Source organism: Perognathus longimembris, chromosome 7, assembly GCF_023159225.1.
Source record: "Perognathus longimembris pacificus isolate PPM17 chromosome 7, ASM2315922v1, whole genome shotgun sequence".
Taxonomy (NCBI): domain Eukaryota; kingdom Metazoa; phylum Chordata; class Mammalia; order Rodentia; family Heteromyidae; genus Perognathus; species Perognathus longimembris.
The window spans coordinates 43905181-43930621 of NC_063167.1; the positions used below are offsets into that span (position 1 = coordinate 43905181).

At 41.8% G+C, this 25441-nt stretch overlaps 1 protein-coding gene across 1 annotated transcript in view; it reads left to right on the top strand.

Moving 5' to 3' along the window:
- Nucleotides 1–23741, top strand: part of Pgm1 (phosphoglucomutase 1) — a 33175-nt gene extending 9434 nt beyond the window's left edge. The window contains exons 5-11 of the mRNA XM_048351476.1: nucleotides 636–826; nucleotides 2024–2178; nucleotides 4796–4911; nucleotides 14073–14208; nucleotides 18303–18486; nucleotides 20224–20358; nucleotides 23076–23741. Of these exons, the coding sequence (XP_048207433.1) occupies nucleotides 636–826; nucleotides 2024–2178; nucleotides 4796–4911; nucleotides 14073–14208; nucleotides 18303–18486; nucleotides 20224–20358; nucleotides 23076–23165 (1007 nt within the window). The 3' untranslated portion in view covers nucleotides 23166–23741. The remainder of the gene's footprint in view (nucleotides 1–635; nucleotides 827–2023; nucleotides 2179–4795; nucleotides 4912–14072; nucleotides 14209–18302; nucleotides 18487–20223; nucleotides 20359–23075) is intronic.
- The last annotated feature ends 1700 nt before the right edge of the window (nucleotides 23742–25441 follow it).

The window sequence follows — 25441 nt, forward strand, 5'->3', positions numbered from 1 at the left end:
AGGCTTTGGTGGTTTCAACAGTTATTTCACAATCATTTCAGAGGCAAAAATCTAATGGTAGGCCCCCAGTGTAGCAGAGGCACTTCTTGTGTTAAACTAGTGCAAAGTCATGTTTCCACAATAAGCATCAGGCTTTGAGTCACATGCATCTGTTATTGTGGATGCTGTCTGTCCCTCTGGAGATCACTCACATTCTTAGTGGGTGCCTCTGTGGATTCCTGAGGTGAGTAGTGATTTCTCTAGGTGTGGTGCTAGAGCCACTACCCCATCTATCCCCCACCCTGTTCCTTTTCTTAGAAGAGAACAAGAGGATTCCATTCAGAGAACAGTAGGATGTGTGTCTCCCTTTCTTTGTCTGTGCGTTACTTGTGTGACTACTCCAGTAGAGACAGCAGCCATGACTGTGAACCAGAACTGGGGGATTTGCTCACCTGAGAATACAACAATTTGTTTTACAATGATTAAAAAAAGATTTGAACCTCTAGGAAGTGAGGATTCTCCATTGTGTGGAATCTACTCACAGTGCACCAGCCTCTCAATCTAGTTTGCAGCCCCACTGTTGCTGTAGTGCTCTTCTTCCCAGATGGCAGGTTTGGTTTCTGATTCTTCTTACTTTCACTCCGTGCTTTACATAGTCGTGGGGCCATATGTAAAGAAGATCCTCTGTGAAGAACTCGGAGCTCCTGCAAACTCGGCTGTTAACTGTGTTCCCCTGGAGGACTTCGGGGGTCACCACCCTGACCCCAACCTCACCTATGCAGCTGACCTAGTGGAGACCATGAAGTCAGGAGAACATGATTTTGGGGCTGCCTTCGATGGAGATGGGGTGGGTACAAGTGCATGGAAGTGAATTCCTATATGGGCCACACCTTGCAGATGGGAAGAACAAAATTAATCGAAACAAAATCAGGCTGCTTCTGCCAGGCTCAGGATCCTTCACTGAACTTGGTTCAGAAGGAAGTACATTATTTAAAGACCCTCTTCAGCAGAAATGAGAGTCTCTGGAATAAAATTCATGCATTTGATTTCAGACATTTATTAAGAATGGCAGCGTTATTAGATGCTGGTTATGATATAATGACAAGTACATCACAAGCTGATTGAGTTCTGGATAAGTTTCTCCTGTCAACCAGCAATTGACAAGCCTTTTAACTTCTAGAAGAGGTTTTGGTTTTGTACCTATTCATTTGTTCACATTAGTTGAGGGGTAAAACTATAATTTTATTGCCTATGTAAAGATGAACTGGAGAAAATTACATTTTATTAAAACATTTATAAATAAATTGTTTTGCTTATACTGATGACCACTGAGTCATAGTCAAGTTCATCTCCTTTGTATCTCATAGGTAGTTTGGTGTTTGGTGTGTTTAGTGAATTAGACTTTGAGTTTTGTTGGGATTGATGTTTTTTATAGGAAGAGTTACTGTTTCCTGCAAAATAATTTTTTCTGTATCAAAATTTGGAGAAATTTAAATGGACTCCTAACTGATATGATTTTCCAATAGGTATTTCTGATGCAGTACCGGCTGAGAGTTTCTCATAGTTACTTGAAGGAAAGAGTATACTGGAAGCCATGAAAGTAGCAGCATATTTTGTTGGGTCCAATACCAAATGGAGGGACTATGATTTAGAAACCATTTCTTAAAGAAACCTGCCTTTGTTTTTCTCTGGATGTCTGGTAGACCTATCAAACTGTATAAACAGCCAATATTTCCTCTCTGTGCATCCTCTCTTCTCCTCTGGGAGAGGCATGATTGGTTCCAGAATTTGGAAAAGGTCTAGGAGGTTAAAGTTAGCCAGCCTCTGGAGGGAGAACAGAGGATTCAGCTCACATGGAGTTAGTGCTCACAGTTTAATTGAAACCAGTTTTAACTCTTGGACATGGAGGTACCTTTGGCTCATTGGTACTATTCAGATCCAATAATAATAAAATCCCGTGTTTAAAGCTCAGGATGAGATAATGGGTCAGTTTTCAGTTTTATAAAACTCAAAGGTCTTCCTTTGATTCTCTCTTATTCTCAAGGATCGGAACATGATTCTGGGCAAGCATGGCTTCTTTGTGAACCCTTCAGACTCTGTAGCCGTCATTGCTGCCAACATCTTCAGCATTCCATATTTCCAGCAGACTGGGGTCCGAGGCTTTGCACGCAGCATGCCCACGAGTGGTGCCCTAGATCGGTAGGTCTACCAGTCCCCTCCATCCTCCTTTCTCAGATCATCATGGTGGTCACCATGCCCTTCACTGATCCCCGAATGCTCTTCCTCCCCTTCTGCAGAGCCATATTTCCTGTATGAGAGGATGGGTGAATGTTTTTAGGGTTACAATTTCCTTCTGAGCTCTCCATCTCAGCAATTACCACACTATATTCATAGGCCACTTGCTTGGTTGGCTGCCCAACAAGCCTATCCACTCAGAAGCTGTCTGACTGTAGCTTGCCTGACCCAGTAGGATATGCATGTATGCATCATTTTAAAAATGAATGATTGCATTTTAGTGAATGAATGGATAGCACTTCCACTGTGCCCAAGACATTCTAAAGGGTTAGTTTCCTTTAGGAGTGTGCAGTGACTGAGCAAAAGAAAAGTTTGAATTAATAGTAAAGTTTCAAAACAACTAGATTGTCCATGAACACACAATTAGAATTATTTTTTATTTGTAATCTAAAACAGAAACATGAAATTGGTTAAAAAAAAGTTTTTAATTACATTCAGTTTTTGTGCAAAAGAGACCAGTGACAGTAAACAGTTGATTTCTCAGATTTGCTTATTGGTATATTTTTCTATTCATTTTATATGACCTTATTATATGAAGGCTTTAGGGGGCTTCTGAGACCATATACATAAAAGCTAAAAAGCAGGAAGTAATAAATAACAAATGGAGAAAAAGAAAAATGTTATTAGAAAATGTCAAATGCCTAGGACATTTTTACTAAATGAGTAGTTTAAAAAAATGAATAACTGGGTACCAGTGGCTTACACCTTTAATCCTAGCTACAGGAGCCTGAGATCTGAGGATCACAATTGTAAGCCAGCTTGGGCATGAATATCTGTGAGACTCACCTCTAATTACTCACCAAAAAGCCAAAAGTGAAACTTTGGCTCAAGTGGTAGACCCTTAGCCTTGGTAATAAAGCTCAGGCACTGCGCTTGAGTTCAAGCCCCAGGAACTGCACCAAAAAAAAAAAAAAAAAAAGGAGGAGGGGGAGGAAGATAATTAAAAGGTCAAGAATAGGGAGAAAAGTTGAGTGTTTAAATGTAGTCTCTTAAATAAATAGCTAAGCTTTCCTTAATATTACCCTTATATACTAACTGCTTTGCATGTTTTAAGTCATTTAATCTCATACCAATTCCATCAGGCAAAGGCTGGGTATAACCTCATTTTACTGGTGGAAGACAAAAGGACAAAAGAATTATTAAGTTGTTCAAAGGTCAACCATCTAGTAAATGGCTGAGTCGGGACTAGACCCAGAGCCTAGTGCCTAACCACTTGCCCATATGATAGTTTTCCTGTTAAACAAATTACAGAATTAGTGCTGGCTTCACTTCAGCTAACAACAACAAGAAGTTACTGATATCTACATATCTCTACCTCAGCTGATTCTCACAGCAGTCGTCCTTATTTTAAAGAAGGGGAAGCTGAAAGTAGAGAGTTAGCAGTCTGTCAAAGACTTCACAGCTAAATTGGAGCAGGAATTCAAATCTAGTGCTTCTGTCCTCAGATCCTACATGTGAGGCTGAGTGTCATTTTTGTGGACATACTATTGTGTTTGTCTGCTGGGCCTGGAAACACCTCCATGAACAGTATAATTCCAATTTTTGAAATAATAGATACACAAATAGATTCGTAACCCAAACACCTTATTGCTCAAATAAAACTTTTCAGAATCATAGATTGGATTGTCTTTAAATGTTAGGATCTAAATATGACATAACTTTGTTAGGAAGAAGACAAGCTTTCTGGAAAGCAAATCTTACAGAAGCAGCACATGAAACTTATCAGGTAACATTTTGTTAAAAAGGAAAGAGGATTGGTTGTTTCAAAAAAAAGCCACTCAAACATTTTATTGTGTATTTAGTTTATGTATTTATGTATTTACTTATTTGTGTGTTAGGGATCAAATCTAGGCCCTTCTGTATGCTAACCACATACTCTACTACTGAGCTCCAATCCCCACTCCAGGGTTGTAAATAGTCTAAAGATACCTGGTGAAGAGTAAAAGATGCGTTGGAAGAGAAAAGGGTGGGTGAGGCTGGGGTAAATGGGAAACCCCACTTGGTGCTTTGAGTGGGAGCCTTCTGATGAGATGAAAGGTGTACTGGTTACAAAGCTGAATGCAGGGCTGTCAGTCATCCTGCCGGTGTGACCCCAGGATCATCTCTGTAAAATGCTGACCTTCCAGTTCTGTGATTGTAAGTTTGTCAAAACATCATTCTTTTGTTCTTTATAGATGAGGTAGACACAGTCTGTACCCAAGACACATGAATTTAAATATCCCCCCTCCCCCAGGATAGCCCTGTGTATTTTCCTGCAGTTTCTTCTTTTCTTCTAAAATATTAAACTATAATCTGAATGAATTTTTTTCTTCTTCATCTCCACTTTCCTTTGAGTCCAGATAGAAGAATCCATTGTGCCCAAGTTTTCTCTTATGATTTTCCACCAATCTTAGAATTCTGTCTACCCGTGAGCAGTACTGAATAGGACCCTTGATTACAATAATGGTTGCTCTTTTCCATCCTTCACATGGCCCTGCTCACAGTCCTGCTGTGATGTAACTTTGATTTCATGCCTTTGAAGGGTGGCTAACGCTACAAAGATCGCTTTGTATGAGACTCCAACTGGCTGGAAGTTTTTTGGGAATTTGATGGATGCAAGCAAACTGTCCCTCTGTGGGGAGGAGAGCTTTGGGACTGGTAAGTTGCACCCCTGTGATGGCATTTTCTTCTCCATATCTGCCACCTCCAGTGAAAACTTAGACTGCTTAAGATAGCACTGAAATAGCCATGGTATGGTAGCTGATGTGTCCTAAATCAAAGCACAATTTATTTATAACAGCACGATGAAGTATACATGTCTGAAAAGCATCAAGTGCATTCAGCCAGGAGGGCTAATTTTACTTTCAGAGGATCACATCTACTGAGGCAGGAAGTTTGGGGGCCTCCTTGACAGCCTGGGCTTGAGTCTGCAGGGATTAAACAGAGTGATAAACATCATTTTCTTACCTCAGTGGCCAAGGAAACCTTAATAAATGTTTTCATTTCTAAAAAGATACATGGTAGAACAAGTCAGTGTTTCCTTTTTATTTAAGAAGAGGTTTCAGAACAGCATTAAACCTTTTGCTTTCATAAGCCCAAGTTTTCTATAGCAACAAGTTATGATTTATCAAGGCTAAATGAAACGAGATCATTTAGGGAAATAAATTTGTAGGTGGTCAAGAAATTAAAAATATATCCTTATGTGTCGGGATCTGAATGATCCCTTTCTCCCCGATCTCCCGGGGAGAATGCCTGAACCCCAAAATCTATGAAAGAGCACTCAGCCTTGCCTTCCGCCGGCAGAAGGCCAAAGGCGTACTCTCATGGACTTGCGCTAAGTTGAGGAAAGGTTGCTGAAGCCTCCCCTCCCCCCAGTCCCCTCACATGTTACCAGGAGCGGGGGCGGAAAAGAAGGCATCAGGGAGGCGGAAAAGAAGGCATCAGGGACACGCTGCTATGGTGGGATGCGTCTCAGTCCCCAAAGGGCGGGACAAATCAATTTATTATGATGACAAAGGCGGAAGGGGAAGGACTTGGGGTGACTGACTGATTGGCTGATTGTGCTGTCACTCAAGTGATCCTGGAACCTCCTTTCTGGGCCAGGCAACCATCATGGTGGCTCGCACATGCTTGCCTCCCAAGGGGGGGGGTCGCTTTTCCGGTTGAGGCCGGAAGGTGGGAGGGGCTCCCTCCCATTGTCCCAAGGCTGGGGGAAGGGCAATCCCCAACATTTATGCATAGGTAGCATGTTGAAAGAGTACAATGGGGTATACTCTGAGGGTGATCCAAAACTTTCAGACTCTGCTTTTTGTGTTTTCCCTCCTCCTCTCTACCCATCCAAGTGCTGATCTGAGCTCCTATCTCCACCATGACTTTTTCTAGTATCTCATCCAGCCTGAATCAGCCTCTGTTGCTCTGAAATCACCTCAGGTGATTGGTCTCCATCCAGGTACATTGGTCTCCATCCAGGTTGCAAGGCACTTAAGCAATCACATCTCTTCTGTTGCTCCTACACAATATTTTGAAGTAAAGAAACCAGTCTTCTTTTGCTTTGTTATTCTATAGTCATCATTTGGCAAAGCAAAGGAAATCAAAGCCAAGCATTCTCTCAACCTTGCAATTGAGTCAGAATTCCTGCTATGATGAATATTGATTTCCTTTCCTTTTCTTTTCCAGATGTAAGGTGAGTGGGATGAACTGGTAGTTCTGAGGCCCATATTTAAGAAGTTCTAAGCAATTTAATATCCTTAGCAGTACTCTTTGGCAATGAGTAGACATGATAGAACTAGAAGGTATTTAAAAAGATGAGGCCAGGTGCTGGTGGCTTATGCCTGTAATACTAGCTACTCAGGAGTCTAAGATCTGAGGATCGTCATTCAAAGCCAGCCCAGACAGGAAAGTCTATAAGACTCTTTATCTCCAGTTAATCACCAGAAAACTGGAAGTGGAGCTGTGGCTCAAAGTGGTAGAATGTTAAACTTGAGCAAAAGAGCTCAGGAACAGCGTGTGGGCCCCAAGTTCAAGCTCCACAACCAAAAAGAGAATGATAGATGAGTTGGTGGTGGGGGGGGGGGGTGTACAATAGCCACAGAGGATGCTAAATAATTTCCCAAAGATCTAGATCTTTAATCAGAGTACACAGACCACTGCTTAGTCTTGTCATACTTCACAAAATGTGGGTGATAGACATGAATGCTCAGGGAACTTAGAAGATAGTCTTGGAATATGCCTATCACGGATAATCATGGTAATAAAAATATTTGAAGGTTCCAGAGCATTCTTCTGCAAGGAACTCTGTTAGTGCAGTTATACCCAAATGTTGTTTTACTCACAATATGTTTTTTTTCTTTATTAAATCTTTTTCTGTTTGTTCCCCTTGTGGTAGTACACCCAGTAACATCTTTTTCCATTCGACCCATGTGGAAAACATTGGGCAAGGAAAGTAAGAACTCCAGAGCCAAGCAGAAGAGCCTGGTGTATAGCAGATGGAAAGAGACCTGAAGACAAGGCAGCTGTTCTAACACACACAGTAGGGCTCTAAGTACTAGGAACTGCACTCAGATCCTGTCTTCTCAGACCACCTATCCTGTCGCCCAGTCTTTCTTCATTGCATATTGTTCATAGACCCAGCACCAGCTTCTAGGCGCTTTGACTTCATCAGTATTCCTTTTGGATATTTATGGCTGGAACTGAGTCCAATATTTCCAAAGTTAGCCTGGCAGGTGAAGAGTAGGTGGAATGATCCTTTCTAGAGAATTGGACACTGTATTTTAAATTTTTTCTTTGTTCAAACCTAAGACCTGTGCATGCCAGGGAAGAACTCTACCACTAAGCTACATACATAGCCCCATGCACTTCTTCTGATGTAACTTGCATTTTTAAGAAGTTTTATAATATTGTCTAGTTTTTAAATAGTGCACCAGGTTTTGGAATAGTTAATTCATAGTGGCAGAGGGTGGAGTGTCAGCCCTGTTCTACGTTGGGCTTCAAAGAGAAATTGCTGAATAATACAGAAGGTTGCTATTTTTGAAATGCTCCTTAAGGAAAATGAGGGACTTGGGGAAAAAGGACAAGAAGCCTAGTTGAAGTTGAACTTGATAGCAAGTACCAGTAAGTTATTATTTATTTAAGTGTAGAGATTGGAAATATTTTTCCTTGTCTTATCTATAAAAGTGATAAAGTATCATACAGAAGTGATAACTTGAGGAGACATGTTGTTAATGCTTTGTGTATTTCCTCTGTCCCTTTTTCTTTCCTTTCCTTCCTGCCTTTCTTCTTTCTTTCTTTTCTTTCTCTCTTTCTTTCTCCTTCTCCTCCCCCTTCTTTCTTTCCTTGGCAGTACCAGAGTTTGAACTCAAGAGCTTCATGTTTGCTCAAGTTGCTTTGCTGGTATTCTACTACTTGAATCATACCTCCAGCCCATCTTTTTTTTTTTTTTCTTTTGGCCAGTCCTAGGCCTTGGACTCAGGGCCTGAGCACTGTCCCTGGCTTCCTTTTGTTCAAGGCTAGCACTCTGCCACTTGAGCCACAGCGCCACTTCTGGCCGTTTTCTATATATGTGGTGCTGGGGAATTGAACCCAGGGCTTCATGTATAAGAGGCAAGCACTCTTGCCACTAGGCCATATCCCCAGCCCCTCCAGCCCATCTTTTGCTGTATTTTAGAAATGGAGTCTCACAGATTTTTTTTTTTTTTTTTTGCCTAGGCTAGCTTTGAACTGTAATCTTCTGGGTCTCAGCCCCCTGAGTAGCTAGGTTTACAGGTATGAACCACCAGTACTAGAAACATATTTCTTTTCTTTTCTTTTTTTAAAGTCCATGTTTATACTTCTTTATACCAATTTATTCTTCAAATATGAGTTGAACTTTGTGTTCCAGATACTGGGTTAGGCTGATAGTGAGTTAGGATTTCAAAATGTGTTTGCATCTGGGAAAGGAAATCTGACCCTTGCCAGGTAATTACAATTGTCTACTGTGTATTGTACTCAAGGTACCTAGCCTAGTTCTGTAGTGTAGGGGCCTAGATGTTTTGTCTCGTTCTCTGGCCATTCTCCCTTGCATAGCTTTTAAGTACATTTCCCTTTAGGCAGAGACCTCAGGGATTATTACTGTCACCCATATCTGGAGATATACCACACAGATTATCCCAACAGAACTAGGCTTAGAGCTTAGTTGGAACTAATTTGGTTAACCTGGATCTGCATGACTATCTTGCACCTCTATGTCTGTACTCACCTACAAGAGCAGAGGATATATCTTACTCATTTTGGTACTTGGAACATGCAGGCACTGCTTCATGTTTGTTGGGTATAAAGTGAAGTTTATGTTGAGACACCTTATGGAAAGGAAACAAAGTCCCACGGCGGTCATAAGTGCAGGAGGGGTGCTAAGGGAAGCATGCAGGAGCCCCTGGGGCTGCCTCCTCTCAAGTGGCCAGGCAAAGGCCTCCTGTCCAGCTCACCATCCTCCTCAAGTGACAGTGTCCATTGTGTGAATAGAAAAGGTAGCAAAGGATGGTACTGATAGAGCCTCCTTGCCAGGCAGCCTGGATTGACCACTTTGGAACTAACTGGGGGTCCTGCAGCAGCTTGGGGGCACATAATCAAGGGTAGGGGTGACCATAGGACAAGATAGTGACACAGAGTGGCACAAAGATGGCAACCTGGGTGAGAGTTGAGTTGAAGGTAGTTGGAGGAGATTTTAGCCAGGAATAGAGCATGTGCAGTGGTAATTTCCAGGCAGAGAATAGCACATTCAGGAGACTCGAGGAGAGATAGAAATAAGCAGGAAGAAGAAACAGACAAGACATTGATGCTTTTGAAAACTCCATGTAGTTGTAGGTAGTTGCTTGTCGGCTGTTCTGTCCCTGTCCCCCCCCCACCAGACCTACCCCCCCCACCTAGCTGTCACCTGACAGGGACAGAAGCCAGGGCAGCTCCTGAGATGACTTCTGGTTAGTGTAACCCAATCCCTAAACTGTTTGCTCTTGGCTCCTGCAAGGAGGGTTGACATTTTTCTTGGCTGTGACCCAGAGCATGCCCTGACTGAGTTTGCACTTCATACAAGGTGCTGATTAGGCCGAAGTGCAGTGACAGGTGTTGGAAGATGCTGAAGGGGTGGAATTCCCGGGCGCTCAGTCGTTCCCTGAGCTGGAGTGAGAGTGCAGAGACTCAAAGCAAAACCCAGATTACCTCTGTGCAGGCTAGGAAAGTGGCCTGTGGCTCAGAATGCTCTCCCCATCCTGGCACTAAAGCCAGCATGGCTTCCTTTACTCTTTAAAAGTTAAACCATCATGATGCAAGCTAATTTGTATTCATCCAGAGAAAAGAAGAAAGTACTAAAAACAACAGCAACAACAACAAAGGAAACTTCCCACTGTGGGCTAGGAGCTAGCTCAGCCTAGCAAGTGCAATGTCCTGGGTTCAATCCCCAGTACCAAAAAAAAAAAAAAAAAAAAGCCAAAAAACAAACGCACAAAAAACAAAAAAGCTTCCCACTGTCCAGAGCATATTGGATTATATTTTTTCCATTTTCTTTTCCAGTATGTATCATTGGGGGACATTATTTTTGAAAGCTTAATGAGGTCATTGGAAAACATGACTTTTCCCTAAAAGTTTTTTTTTAAATTGTCTTTCTTCATAGTGCTATCTGGAATTTGTATAGTCCTTAACAGTTTACAAAGTATCTCTTGTTGTTTTATCATAGTGATATCTTGTAACAATGAGAGAGGTTTTTATAATTGATAACATGAAAGCTCAGAAAAATTGTGATATACTCAAATTTAAACAGCTCAGAAATGACAGAATTCAGTCTCAAAGACCAGCCTTTCTACTCCTCAAATATAAATCTATTGAACCACATACATGCATCATTGTTTTTTTTCACTATTCCTTTTGTTATTCATTGCAATACTGTAGGAAATAGAACTTACCCAGCCTTCCTGAGTAATAACCAAATTACTTAGAGATTTTATAGATCCAGGATGATTAGTGACATTTCTCAAAATATCCATTCAGACCTGAAAAATGGAATAGAATGGTTTTCTTTTACCCAAGCATATACTTCATTTATAATACTAGGTGTGTGATTAAGTTTTTCCCAAATAATTAAGTTACAGTTGCGTAAGACTTATAGATTTTTATTTCGACATGAAAGCACAAAGAACAAATCTCTCACTTAGAGGAGAAACATTACCTCCCTGCTTTCAGTTTTGTCTCTTACAAAAATAAATGTATTTTTTATGTAACAGTTAATGTTTTTTAATCAAAAAGGAAGTGGAGCCTGGACAAATAGTCCCAAGCTGTGCACTGCTATTGTGAATTCTTTATATATTGGGGAGCTGCCAGAATTCTGCTTTTCATGAAGAACTGTTGCCAAAACACAATCATCATTTGCAAAAATTGTGTGTATGTGGCAAAGAGCTTAAAAATCAGTAAAGGTGAGCTGGGTGCTGGTGGCTCACACCTGTAATCCTAGCCACTCAAGAGGCTAAGATCTAAGGATCAGTTCAAAGCCAGCCTGGGAAGGAAAGTTTGTGAGACTCTTACCTCCAGTGAACCACTGAAAGCCAGAAGTGGAGCTGTGGCTCATGTGGTAGAGAGCTAGTCTTGAGTAAAAAGACAGAGCTCAGAGACAGCACCTAGGCCCTGAATTCATGCCCCAGGACCAGCACCAAAAAACAAACAAACAAGCAAGAAAGTACCAAAGGCACATACAAGTCCATAGAAAACAAAGTTGAGAAAACATCTCCAAAATTTTTGTATAAAGCATGACAAATATTACCTGTTGTCCCTAATTTGGCAGTTCTTGGTCATGAGGACTCTTACTTCTAAAAGTGATATCTGATCAAAGAGAAAACTCTGGAAAAGGTTGTGTATTCTTATAAACCAAAGAGAGAGAGAGATATTGTTGGAATTAATGAATGTAGGATTGATTGATTCATTCATGTATGCCCTTCTTTACAATTAATTTTCTGCCACATTCTATGTACTGTGCTTGTCATCACACTTTGTTACAAAGAAAAATAACATATGCCTCAAAGAGGTGCATTGTTAGTGGACAAGGTAGATGATTGGGTCTCAATAATGATGGCACGGCTCCTCTTGTCTTATACAGGTTACTCTAAGACATCTGGAGGTAAGAAAGGGGCTCGTTACAGTTGAAGAAAACTGGGAGCTAATCTGAAAGAAAAGGACATTTGGTATGGGTATAAAAGGATGTAATCAGGAAGGAAGGAAACTTACCATTTGCTTGCTAAGTGGCGAGTGTTGTGCTAGATACTTTGAAAGATCCAAAAACCTGGTGGGAAGTCAAATAGGGCAGGAAGATACATAAAGGACACAAGATATGACACTATGTAAAAACTAATTATAGAGGGATTGTATTGAGTCATACTCATAAATCAGAAAGTAGGGCCCAATGTTACCTGTATGTTATATTGTTTAGATTAAGGAGTTTAAATTTTTTTTTTTTTTTTTGTGGCCAGTCCTGGGGCTTGGACTCAGGGCCTGAGCACTGTCCCTGTCTTCTTCTTGCTCAAGGCTAGCACTCTGCCACTTGAGCCACAGTGCCACTTCTGGCCATTTTCTATATATGTGGTGCTGGGGAATCGAACCCAGGGCTTCAAGTATACGAGGCAAGCTCTTTTGCCACTAGGCCACATTCCCAGACCCAAGGAGTTTAAATATTTTTAAAAATGTAAGTTCTGCTCCATATCTGGCTCTTGGAATAGGATTTCCCCAAATACAAGCACATCCAAAAGAGCCAATTTTTTATTTTAACTAGGATCTGACCACAAGAAAGATGTGTCATGGTTTCCTTGATTAATCCTTACTGCTTAAATAAAGATGTTCTAGAATGGGAATTGCTTTTCCATCAGTAGGCTTAATTTTAAGACTTTGAAACTTTTTGCCAAATTGTTTTGTAAAAGGATGAGATCAATGCATTCTCTCACTGCATCCTGTTAGAACCTCGTTTCCCTTATATCTCCTCTAATTTTAAAACTTGTGGTGCTAAGCAAGTAACATTGTGTTTTTCTCTTTTAAAATACCAGCTTTTTTGTTGTGTTGATTCATTACCTGAACAACATTTTGTGTGAATTATCTACTTATATATTTGGCTTGTTTTTCTATTGACATTTTTTCTTTTAATATATAAATTTTTCTTGAGCTGAGTGTATTAAACATTTTATAATTGTGATTATATTATTTTTCTTCAGAGTACGCTAGTGGCCTTTTAATTTAGCTGTACTAATTTAGTATGTAGAAATGGAAACTTTTAAGTAAATTGCTTTCCTACATGAATAGAAAATTTGCATGTACTTTCCTGAAAGTTTGAAAAAGTGAATGTATCTTTTAGTATTTAAAGGTTTTCAATTTATACTTTGAAGTTTTTATGTCAGCTAGAGTTCTCTTTGATATTGAGTTTTGTAGGGGGATAAAACAAGCTTTTTTTCCCCCAAACTCTTGAGCCAGTTGTGTAAACACTATTTTAAAATTAATCAGTTTTGAGATAGAAATCAGGAAGATCATGGTTTGAGGCCAGCTCAGTCAGTCACCTGGACATGGTGGCTCACAGCTGTCATTCTAGCTACACGGGAAGTATGAATAGGAGGCTCACAGTCCAGGACAACTTGTGCATAAATGAATGACCATAATTGAAAAGCAAAAAAGGGCTAAGGGCATGGTATAGCTCAAGTGGTATAGAGCCCAATAAGCACAAGGCCCTGTGTTCAAATCCCAGTAGCCAAAATTTCCAAGGGAAAGAAAAATTAATCTATTCTTTCCCCACTGCCTGGAAATGATACCTATTATGCATTCAAATCTCTCTGTGGCTTTGTGTCTCTCTCTAGATTTTGCTTTTTATTTTTTGAAACAGGATGTTACTATTCCAGATTGACCTAGAACTCACAGTACTCTTCCTCAGCCTCCTAAGTGCTAGACTTAAAGGCATACATCAGTTTATGTGCTTTCTTTTATTAAATGATGTTACAATTTTATTTTGGTCATGTTTCTCTCCTGCTTATTTAAGCTTTGTTTTTTCCCTTTTCCATTCATTATTTGTAATGGGTAGATTAATTTCTGCCAAATTATTCTACCTGTACTTACTAACATTTGCCTTAAGTTTCTAAATTACTAGGGGAAGCATCAACTCCTTGCTAATATTGTGTTTCTCTATTCAATATGTGATTCCCTCTGTTTACTCAAATTTTTAGTCAAGTTTCAGGACGATTTTTATTAGGTCTGTTGTGATCACTGATGAGTTTATGCCCAAGTATTTTGGTAAAGCCACCTTTTTGATAAAACTTGCTCCATCCTGCCAGGTTCTGACCACATTCGTGAGAAAGATGGGCTGTGGGCTGTCCTTGCCTGGCTCTCCATTCTAGCCACCCGCAAGCAGAGTGTGGAGGACATTCTCAAAGATCACTGGCAGAAGTTCGGCCGGAACTTCTTCACCAGGTGAGAAAGGCCACCTGTCTGGGGTTTGAAGTATGGTGAGGGGCATGGGCCTAGAAATTTCTTATGCATACAATGTCATTTTTCCTGTCTGAAGCAATCAGAAAACTTTACTTGATCCAGCTTCTACCAGTTGGGGGCTTTTAAAATGATTGTTCACAGTCAAGATGAAGTCTTTTTTTTTGTCACCAAAAAAAAAAAAAGAAGCTTAAAGTATTTAGTTAATATAATCAAATACTTTTTAAGCATTTTAAAATGTATCCATTGGCTGAACATGATGAGTAACATTGGATTTTGAGTCAGAAAAATAGATTTGAATGTCATTTCTTCCCTTTCTTAAATTAGGAAGTCATTTAACCTCTCTCTGTACTTAGTTTTCTCATTTGTAGAAATGGAGATCACAGTCCACCTACTGAGAGGATCAGAAAAAATATGAGTTGGATTCTGGAAGCATTATTCTTAGTACAAATCAAAATAGGTCCCCAAAGGCTGTGGACTTGTCACTATTTCATTTATTGATTCAACAAATATTTACTGTATACCTGATTTCTGCCAAGTGCCAGGGGTTCGGCAGTGAACAAAACAGAACCTTTTATCTTCACCATGCATACTCCTATTGTTAAGACATATTCATCTGAGGCTGTACAACTTACACAGAGTGTGTAAGCATGCTCAGTGTGCATGAGATACAATACCACAAAGAAAAATTTTCTTTGTCAGTTTTTTTTTACCAATTCCAATGTGCCTGTCCTCCATTACTTGTAAAAAAAAATCTAATGAACCCTCCCACCCCCGCTATCTCAGTATTGTAAGTATAAAAAGAAAATGTTAAAAATATTAGATGAAGTATAGTAAGAAACGGATAGATGTAATTTCTCTGGACCTCAGTTCCCTTTTAAAATAAATAAAATTAAGTGAGTGAGTTAAACTAGGTAATTTTTTTTATTAATTAAATTTTGTTGACAAGGTGTTGTGCAAAAGGGGTACAGTTACATAATAGGGCAGTGAGTACATATCTTGTGATATCTTACACCCTTGTTTTTCTTTCCCTTCCTTAGATCAGGTAGGCATATATACAATACCCAGTGTACCAAAATCATATACAGTAACCACGTGGTGTATGCCAAAGGAAATTCACCTAGAACTTTTTTTTTTGGGGGTGGGGGGGCAGTCCTGGGCCTTGGACTCAGGGCCTGAGCACTGTCCCTGGCTTCTTCCTGCTCAAGGCTAGCACTCTGCCACCTGAGCCACAGCGCCCCTTCTGGCCGGTTTCCATATATGTGGTGCTGGGGAACTGAACAGAGAGCTTCATGTATAGGAGGCAAGCACTCTTGCCACTAGGCCATATTCCCAGCCCTTCACCTAGAACTTTAAATATAATGTCAACAATAGAGTTTGCTTGTCCTTGTCTTATATGATCATATGTACATAGCTGTTGAGCTATTGTGATCCACTGATAGGTTTATTCTAGACCTTTTTTATGTTTAGTAGTTGTTTGGTTTCAGATAGATAAAATATATTTCTGCTTTAATATCCATGATCTTCAGATAGTCAAGACAGAATTCAGGTATAGGCAAACTTGGGCTCCTTAAGAGGCGTATCCTCTTAATTAAGGATAATGGTTAAGTCACTTAAGTTAAGATACTCCATTGTGGAAAGCTGAGACAAAAGTTACTACCATGTGTAGTCCTGTCTAGGAGCCAGAAAACCTGATGGTTCACAGCAGCAGTCAAGAGTACTCTAGAGCTCAGATTCTACAAAATCAAGACCAGGTCGCTTTCTGTATCCCCTTGTGTCCTGGGAGTCACAGAAGTCACTATGTAAATATATTTTGGATAGATAAGTAAGGGAGTTAATGCATGAACCGCAGCCAGAGTGGAATCAGGTAAAAAGCAGTTATTCAGAGAGTCACTTTTTTTTTTTTTTTGCCAGTCCTGGGCCTTGGACTCAGGGACTGAGCACTGTCCCTGGCTTCTCTTTTTGCTCAAGGCTAGCACTCTGTCACTTGAGCCACAGTGTCACTTCTGGCCATTTATCTATATATGTGGTACTGAGGAATCAAACCCAGGGCTTCATGTATAGGAGGCAAGCACCCTTGCCACTAGGCCATATTCTCAACCCCAGAGAGTCACTTTTTGAGGGGAGGAAGTAACAATAACTGGGGTTTGAACTTGAGGCCTTGTACTTGCCAGGCAAGTTCACTACTACTTGAGTCATAGTTGGGTATGCCCCAAACCTTTTGCTTTTGTTGTTTTTCAGATAGAGTCACTTTTTTCCTAGGCTGGCCTTGGCCACAATCCTCCTATTTATGCTTCCCATGTGTTTGGGATTAACAGGGGCATGCCACTGTAACCATCTTTTTATTTGTTGAGATAGGATTTCACACACTTTTTTGCCCAGGCTAGTTTTGAATTGCAATCCTTCCAAGTAGCTAGGATTACAGGTATGAGCCAATGCATTCAGCTACGAGTCACTCTTAAAGTAGTTATAAACTTCCAGTTAGAACTGTTTTACCATATTTTCATTAATGGAAAAATTAATTAAGTTGGTTACTAATGATAACTGCTAACTATATATTATAAATAAAGTCCTCAGAATTTCCATTTTTTGAATCATAATACTAGTAGGCACATTTTATGAGTTATGCCACATCAGCCTCCAAACAATTATTGAAAAGGTAACTGAGGGGCTGGGGATATGGCCTAGTGGCAAGAGTGCCTGCCTTGTATACATGAGGCCCTGGGTTCGATTCCCCAATACCACATATGCAGAAAATGGCCAGAAGTGGTGCTGTGGCTGAAGTAGCAGAGTGCTAGCCTTGAGCAAAAAGAAGCCAGGGACAGTGCTCAGGCCCTGAGTCCAAGCCCCCCAGGACTGGCCAAAAAAAAAAAAAAAAGAAAAGGTAACTGAGATTCCAGAAGATCAGACAACTAGCTCAGCATTACAGCTAGCAGCCAGCAGAGGCTGGATTCATAGCTCTGTCCACCTGACTGTGAGGCCCAAGTTCTTACTCCTCTGTGCCTAGGATTCATCAAACAATTCCCTCAGACACCCAAAGGTCACAGACATAAAGCATAAACACCTGGTTGTAATTTCTTATTCTTTATCATTTTCACTCTGGGGAAGGGGCTGACTTTAGAATTAAGTGGTCTGTATTATTCTTGACTCATAGAATACTGGCATCAGAGTACATTGATCTTAATCCCTTAGTATTCTCATGTCCCAGAGGCTTCATCTTATATATATTTGTGTGGTACTTGTTTTACTATTGCAAACAAATACAGACTGATTACTTGAGCCTCTAAAGAATAACTCTCTCAAGAGGGAGTGCAACAACTAGGGCAAGAAAAGCTGTTATGAGTCTTTAAACTGAAAAGAACAAAGTTAAGAACAAGTTTTAAAGGAAAAATAATCACAGAATTTCATTTGAGATGTACCCTTTTGTCTTGGCCCCTTGGCTTCCTCACATGGCATCTTCTATCAGGATGAAGTCAAAGCATTTTGGGCCTAAATCCATCCCTCTGAAGCAGTATGGGTGGGAGGAATTTTCAAGTGAGAGGGGTTAGCTTGTGGCTCCTTCCTCTGATCACTGAAACCCTGGCTTTGCTCTAGAAAGCTCCCATGGAGACTGGCACTCTCCTTAGCCAGACTCAGCAACCTGAGGCAGGTCACAGACTGGTAAAAGTCCCATCCTTCATCCCAAAGAAACTCAAAGAGGTGGGAAGAGAAGAACCTGAGTCCTGAGCCTGTTGATGTGGAGTTGTCTGGAGATGATAGAACTTTAATTTTTCTTCCTCAGGAGGTGAGGGTATAATGTTAGCTGCTATCTTTCCAGAGCCTTTAAAGCATCTTCAAGATTTACTCTGTATAAAAGCCAAAATAAGAGTTTTCTACTTATTCAGAAGACCCTGCCTCTTCTATGAAATCTCCATTGGTTCTGGCCTGCTACATCCCAATGGCAGACAAGCTGTTTCTGCAAGCTTTTTATGAAGTTAGAGAGCTCTGGAGGCAGGCCAGACAAATGCTGAAGACAGGGCTGTGATACCTCAGTGTGCTCTGAAGTCAGCCTGAATATTCAACAATGTGACTCCTTCCAGGTATGATTACGAGGAGGTAGAAGCTGAGGGTGCAAACAAGATGATGAAGGACCTGGAGGCCCTGATGTTGGACCGCTCCTTTGTGGGAAAGCAGTTCTCTGCAAATGACAAGGTCTACACGGTGGAGAAAGCAGATAACTTTGAATACAATGATCCGGTGGATGGAAGTGTTTCAAAAAATCAGGTAGGACCAGGAGATTTCAGAGATGGAATCTCTGAAACCTTAAAAAGAAAATTGAACACACCCCTGGCCTGTGTTTCCTTGGCTGGCCAGTGTTTTTTCTGGGGTAATTGTTCTCAGCTGATTTCCTACTGAGATCCTGGACTCGCATGAACTCCTATGGGCAATGGGTGTTGCCCCAGTTTTGTGCAATCTCCTGTGCTCTTGTTGTGGGGTTTTGAATGAACATTCGGAGAGACTTGCATTTTCTGGAATCATGCACAGATGTCAAGTGTATGTGTGGAAAGGAGGCTGGAATTTAGGAAAGCTTTAGATATCAACTCCTCTCTTTCCCCACCCAAAGAGTAAGAGCTGAAAGACTGCAAGAGTGGCATTGTCTACATGTTTCTTTCATATGGTCTAAATTCTTATTAAACATTCCTGGACTTAGAACTATTAATGGTTTGATGTCTGTGACCCAGCCAACAAGGCAGCACAGAACGGGACACCACAGCTGAGCAGCTGGACCATCCTGGGTGGTGACAGAATTGTTAAGGTTTCTCTCATTGTGTGCCAGGTACTGAGGGCTGAAAGGAGTAGAAGAGATGGTGGTGGTGGAGACATTATCTTCATGCTTCATAGTAAGAAACAGGCTGCAGCATTGCTTTGTAGAATTTGAAAACTTGAGCATTTGTGGGGAATATGAGCTAAGATAGAAAGTATTCCCAAGTAGGTAGAGCTTCTAGCAAAGTAATCAGAATTTAGAGTTTAAAATTTAGAGTTTTGGTGCTGTGGAGGGAGGAGACTAACCTGGTATGTCTTTGGAAAGCAAAAAAAAAAAAAGTGAGGGAAAACAACACATTTTTATGCTGATCAACTGGAAAGTGTACTCAATATTCCATTTGTCTTATCCGAGGCTGCTTAATGCATGGCAGGATGAAAACTAGATGGGGATTGGTGAGAGGAGTGGGGGAGGAGCAGAGCCTCTACTTGCATTCACACAGTTCATCCTTTTATGCACTGATAGATTCATAAAGCCTGAGGGTCCTCAGACAGTGGTATGGCCTTGTCTTCCTCTCTGTGGAATGTCTACCCAAGAGTCCCCAACTTTTCCTTGAAATGAGTCTCATGTCCTTCCAGAGAGAGAAAAGAGGGCAATGGAAAGAAGGGTGGGCTCCTCATCCCCTTTGGAACCCCACTTGGAGTCATCATACACCAGCAGATTAGCCAGTGGGTCCTGTCTGATAGGTTGGGCCTGGCTGCTCTACTGCCTGTGACACAGGGCCTCCTGTGCTCTCTCTGAGGCTCTCCACCAGTGTTTTCTAGAGCCCTTTCCCTCACCTGGCTGGAAACTCTTCTGCTCTGGTTTCAGCCAGACTGGGAATCAAATTTCTGTACCCTCAGTTCTACTTACTTGATTAGTAAGCTTCACACCAGAATGGTGAGTCCATTAATCAGAGGGGAGGGGAGTCCTTATGTTCTCCAGCCTCACCCCAGATCACGTCTCCCACCTGACCTGGGAAATGCACCTCCTGCATTAGCTAAGCCCCATGGTCTGGATGTAGTGCGAGGCTGATAGAAGGCAGACCCATGAGGCGCAGTTGCTGCCGTTGATCAAGGAGCTAATCCTCTGATGGGTTGAGTATGGATGAGATTAGGCCTCTCAGCGGGCCCCTTCTAGTTTGCCAGTCCTCAGTCTCCCTTTCTGCCAGTTGTAGAGGGGGAAAATAAAAAACAAAAACCTCTGCATATCTTTTGTAGGGCTTGAGGCTCATTTTTGCAGATGGATCTCGAATCATCTTCCGCCTGAGCGGCACCGGAAGTGCAGGGGCCACCATAAGGCTGTACATCGATAGCTATGAGAAGGATGCTGCCAAGATCAACCAGGATCCCCAGGTAACACCCAGTCCCTGCGCCCTGACTGTTTCCTTCTAATAGAGGGAAGAATAGAGCTTGCACTGAGCCATGCTTTCTTCCATGTCTCATTCATTAGGTCCACAGCAACAATAGCAAATAAAGACAGCAACAACAATAATAAGTATTTGCCAAACTTTTGCTTTAAGCCTATCCCACAAATGTACTCATTTAATTCTCAAATGATACAAGTTCTGATATTCTCTCAACTAACATTTAAGGAAACTGAGGCACAGAAAGGTTAAACAACACTGAATAGGTTTGTATGCCTAGAAAGTAGGATAATATACGTGGGGGGGGGGGGTGGTACGTGCGTGCGCACACATATGCACCACTACTGGGGCTTGAACTCAGGTTCTTTTTTTTTTTTTTGCCAGTCCTGGGCCTTGGACTCAGGGCCTGAGCACTGTCCCTGGCTTATTTTTTGCTCAAGGCTAGCACTTTGCCACTTGAGCCACAGCGCCACTTCTGGTCATTTTCTATATATGTGGTGCTGGGGAATCGAACCCAGGGCTTCACGTATACAAGGCAAGCATTCTTGCCACTAGGCCATATTCCCAGCTATGAACTCAGGTTCTTTGTGCTGCTGTCCCTTTACTTTTTTGCACAAGGCTGGTGCCCTACCATTTGCATCACAGATTCACTTCTGTCTTTTTGCTGATTAATTGGAGATAAGAATCTCATGGAGACTTTCCAGCTTGGGCTGGCATTGAACTTCAATCCTTAGATCTCAGCCTTTTGACTAGCAAGGATTACAGGTGTGCACCACTAATCTTTATATCAGCCTCTCTCTGATGTTCTGGCCTGTCACTCGTCACAGTTACTTTGCTTGGTGGATTACCTGCTCCAGCGGGGAGAGGCAGTTTTATGTGTCCTCAAAAAAGTCTACCATCGGGGCTGGGGAGATAGCCTAGTGGCAAGAGTGCCTGCCTCGGATACACGAGGCCCTAGGTTCGATTCCCCAGCACCACATATACAGAAAAACGGCCAGAAGCGGCGCTGTGGCTCAAGTGGCGGAGTGCTAGCCTTGAGCGGGAAGAAGCCAGGGACAGTGCTCAGGCCCTGAGTCCAAGGCCCAGGACTGGCCAAAAAAAAAAAAAAAAAAAAGTCTACCATCTTTCAGCCTGGTGGGTTGAGTTCCCATTCCTACCTACAGAATCTCCAGGAGTATGTCAGAGTGGGAATGCACCTAGAGTGAGACAGTGAACTTGGAGGTTAGTCACTAAAGTGAGAGAACCAGGAGGATTGGTGCACAGCAGTATTTCTGCAAGCGAGCTCCTCCATCTTGCCACATGTTCTGCAGCCAGAGCTTCTTAGCTACAGAACATTCCCTCCTCTTAGCTGTTGACAACACACACTATACCTTAAAGGCTCCAAGAGGACTTGCACTAAGATGCCTGTTAAATGGCACCTGCATACAAATGGCCATCATGTATGCAAAAATTTGACCAACATTATTAATCATTAGAGAAATGCAAATCAGAACCATGATGAGATATAACCATACTTGTCAGGATTGTTATTGCCAAAGATAAAAGTTGGTAGAGAAATGGAGAAGAGAGAACATAACTGCACACTGTTATAGAAATATAACTTGGTACAGTCATTTTGATGTCATTATCAGGGTCACTGGCTTATGCCTGCTATCCTAACTACTGAGGAGGCTGAGATCTGAGGATCACAGTACAAAGCTAGCTAGGCAGGAAAGTCTGTGAGACACTTATCTCCAATAAAATACAAAAAAGCCGTAAGTGGATCTATGGCTCAAGTAGTGGTTCATTAGCCTTGAGCACAGAAGCTGAAGGTCAGCCCCCAGGCCCTAAGTTCAAGCCCCAGGACTAGAACAAAAAAAAAAAATTAAGGGGGCTGGGAACATGGCCTAGTGGTAAAGTGCTTGCCTCACATACATGAAGCCCTGGGTTTGATTCCTCAGCACCACATATATAGAAAAAGCCAGAAGTGGTGCTGTGGCTCAAGTGGTAGAGTGTTAGCCTTGAGCAAAATGAAGCCAGGGACAGTGCTCAGGCCCTGAGTTCAAGCCCCAGGACTGGCAAAAAACAAACAAACAAAAAAAAACCCAAAATTGAGAACAGAACTACCATGGGATCCAGCATTCCCTCTTCTAGTGTATATCCAAAGGAACTCATGCCATTACTCTCAAAACCATCTGCAATCTATGTTTCTTGCAGCATTATTCAAATAGGCAAGATATGAAACCAACCTAAAGTGTCCATAGTGGATGAGAGGGATAGAGATGGGTCACAATCACATCACTAAAAATTATCCCATCTTAGACATAGAAGTCTTTACATTTGTGGCAACCTGGGTGAACCTGGAGAACATTGTCCTTAGTAAAATGGGCCAGGCGCAGACAAATTTTGCATGATTTCGTGCATATGTACCATTTAAAAACAAAGTTAGAAACAGCAAGTAGAGGGTAGTTAACAGGGACTGGGGGCTGAAGGAAGTAGTGAAATGTTGGTTAAAGGGTACAGGATCTCAGATACATAGGATACCAGTAGCTGAGATCTGAGGTTCGCTGGATGCCCATAATCATTCGTGTGTGTCACATGTCTAGATTTAACTGATTTAGAGACCTCTGGAGTAGACTCTGGAATCAGAGGCTAAGTTAGGTTTGGAGCCAAGCATCTGTTTGGAGAAAATGCTAGAAAACATTCTTTGTTTTGTGTCCTCCTCAGGTCATGTTGGCCCCCCTTATATCCATTGCTCTAAAGGTCTCTCAGCTCCAGGAGAGGACAGGACGCACTGCGCCCACCGTCATCACCTAAGTCGACAGCCCGTGGGGTACGTCCCTCCAGCCACGACGCAGCCACGCCATCTGATGGAGGAGCATTGACAGAAACAAAATGCATTCGCCCGGGCTTTTGTAGGATTTGACTTTTCCACTTCCTAGGTGTTGACAAACGGTGCATTCATAAGACACTGCCAATGGGGATACCCTTGAGAGCTGTGAGGGTGGGGAAAAGTGGACCTGTGGGCTCTTTTAATGTCCACTCCTCCTCATGCCCTTCTGCACTGCCGCTGTGTGGGTGTTTGTCTCCTTAGTATCAGGCACTGTTTATACCACAGCGGAAGGTAGAGGCTGACTGTCAGCCCTTGAGACCATCTTTCACCCTTAGGATGTACCCATGAAATGACGGCCCATGTTCCTTTCTCCTTGGTGAATCTCTCCCTCCCCCAGTTTACTGTTTACACATAAGTCAACAACATGCAAATTCTGGTGCCTTCTCTCCAATCAGTTTTCCTCTGAGCGAGACGTACTTGTCTGCGGATTTCTGCTTTGAGTTGCAATGTAGCCCCATTTGCACACATCTTTGGGGATATTAAAGCAGAATAAGCTACTATTGCTTGTTGCCTTTTTTTTTTAACTATAAAATGTTCTTTTGATTTTAGAAAGGAAACATTTGGGTGGGGTTTTTTTTGCAGGTGGGAGGAGCTTATATTTTGTTTTGATATCCTAGCTAGAAAACAAAATGTTCTCTGGCCTAGGTGGCAAAAATCTTTAATCTCAGAAATTTTCAGTGCAAGTAGTGTCCGCTTAGCTCTGGATCCTCCCAAGGTAGACAATGAAGTTAACGTGGAACCAGGGAAAGGTGAGTTTCAAATTGACAAAGCAAAGCAGTGCCTTGCAGGTGCCTATTGAAGGATCAAGGATACAACTCTCAGAATCTGAGAGCAGAATTTCTGGCACCTGGCTAGAGATCAGCCACTGGTATTTCGGCCAGAAAGAACATTTCTATTCAACCCACATGTGACTTAGGAGATTAAAAACATAAACTTGAGAGCTATAAAAACAGACCCGAGTGTGAACTCCATTTACAACCTTGAGTGATCTGTGGGTGTCATTCCCTACATCTTTAAAATGTGGGAGGAAAAGAATTCTAACATGTTGGGGGCATGAGGAACATTAGGTTAGTAGGCCTGTGAGAGGCAGTGGGCACAGTTTGATCCATGGGAAGGTGTCAAATAAACAGCAACTCTGATCATATTTTTTTTTCTAGATTTTGAGATATTACAGTACAGAAACTGTAATACTGATGTTTACAATACATTTTATGCTTTGCAAGCCACTTCCACAAAGTGACTTTGCCACACTGGCTTTTCCAGAAAGGCAACCCAGCCCTGCATTGCTCTGCCACCCAGTGTGGACTCTGGTTAGGTGGAAACATTTTTCCCTGGGATGAGATTTTCAGTGTTGCCATTTAACAAGAGTGTCCAGCCCAACAGAGTTGAGCTTTGATGACTGATGACAATGGTAGTGGTGGTGATGGTGTTGCTGGTAATGATGGTGGTGGTACTAGTGATAATGATGGTGATGATGGTGGTGGTGGTGGTGGTGGTGGTGTTAATGATGGTAGTGGTAGCTGATGTTGGTGTTAGTGATGATTATAATGAGTGATTTTGATGGTGGTAATAGTAATGACTGATGGTGATGAGGAGTACTTATGCAACATTAACTCTAAGTGATTTCCCACATATCCTTTTTTTCCCCCCCTGTTAATTAGTTTATTTTTTTTATCAGTTGCACATCTTGAACTCATGGTCTGGACTCTGTCCCTAAGCTGTGCTCAAGGCTAGAACTCTACCACTTTGAGCCACACTTCTGGTTCTCTGGTTAATTGGAGAAAAGAGTCTCAGGGCCTTTGTTGCCCAGGCTGGCTTTGAACTTTGATCCTCAGGTCTCAGCCTCTTGAGTAGCTAGGATTACAGGTGTGGGCCACCAGTGCCTGGCTCCATATACTCTTTAAATGCTCCCAATGACTACGAGGCTTGCACTGTGAATAGGTGAGTTCTGATTATTCACGAAGTCACACACTGAAGAGTGGCAGATACCCTAGACAGTCACTCCATCCCTGTGCAGCTCACCACTGCTCTGTTAACTGTTCTGTTCACTGGCTTATTTCTAAGGCAAAAAGTAAAAGTTGTGCAATCGCCCTGTATTTTACTCATTGGGGGAAGGATTTTGAGTGCCTTGAGTGCTAGAGACAGCTAGGCACTATTGTCCCGTAGAAGTCTCAAAATGTGGATATGTCAGTCTCCCAAG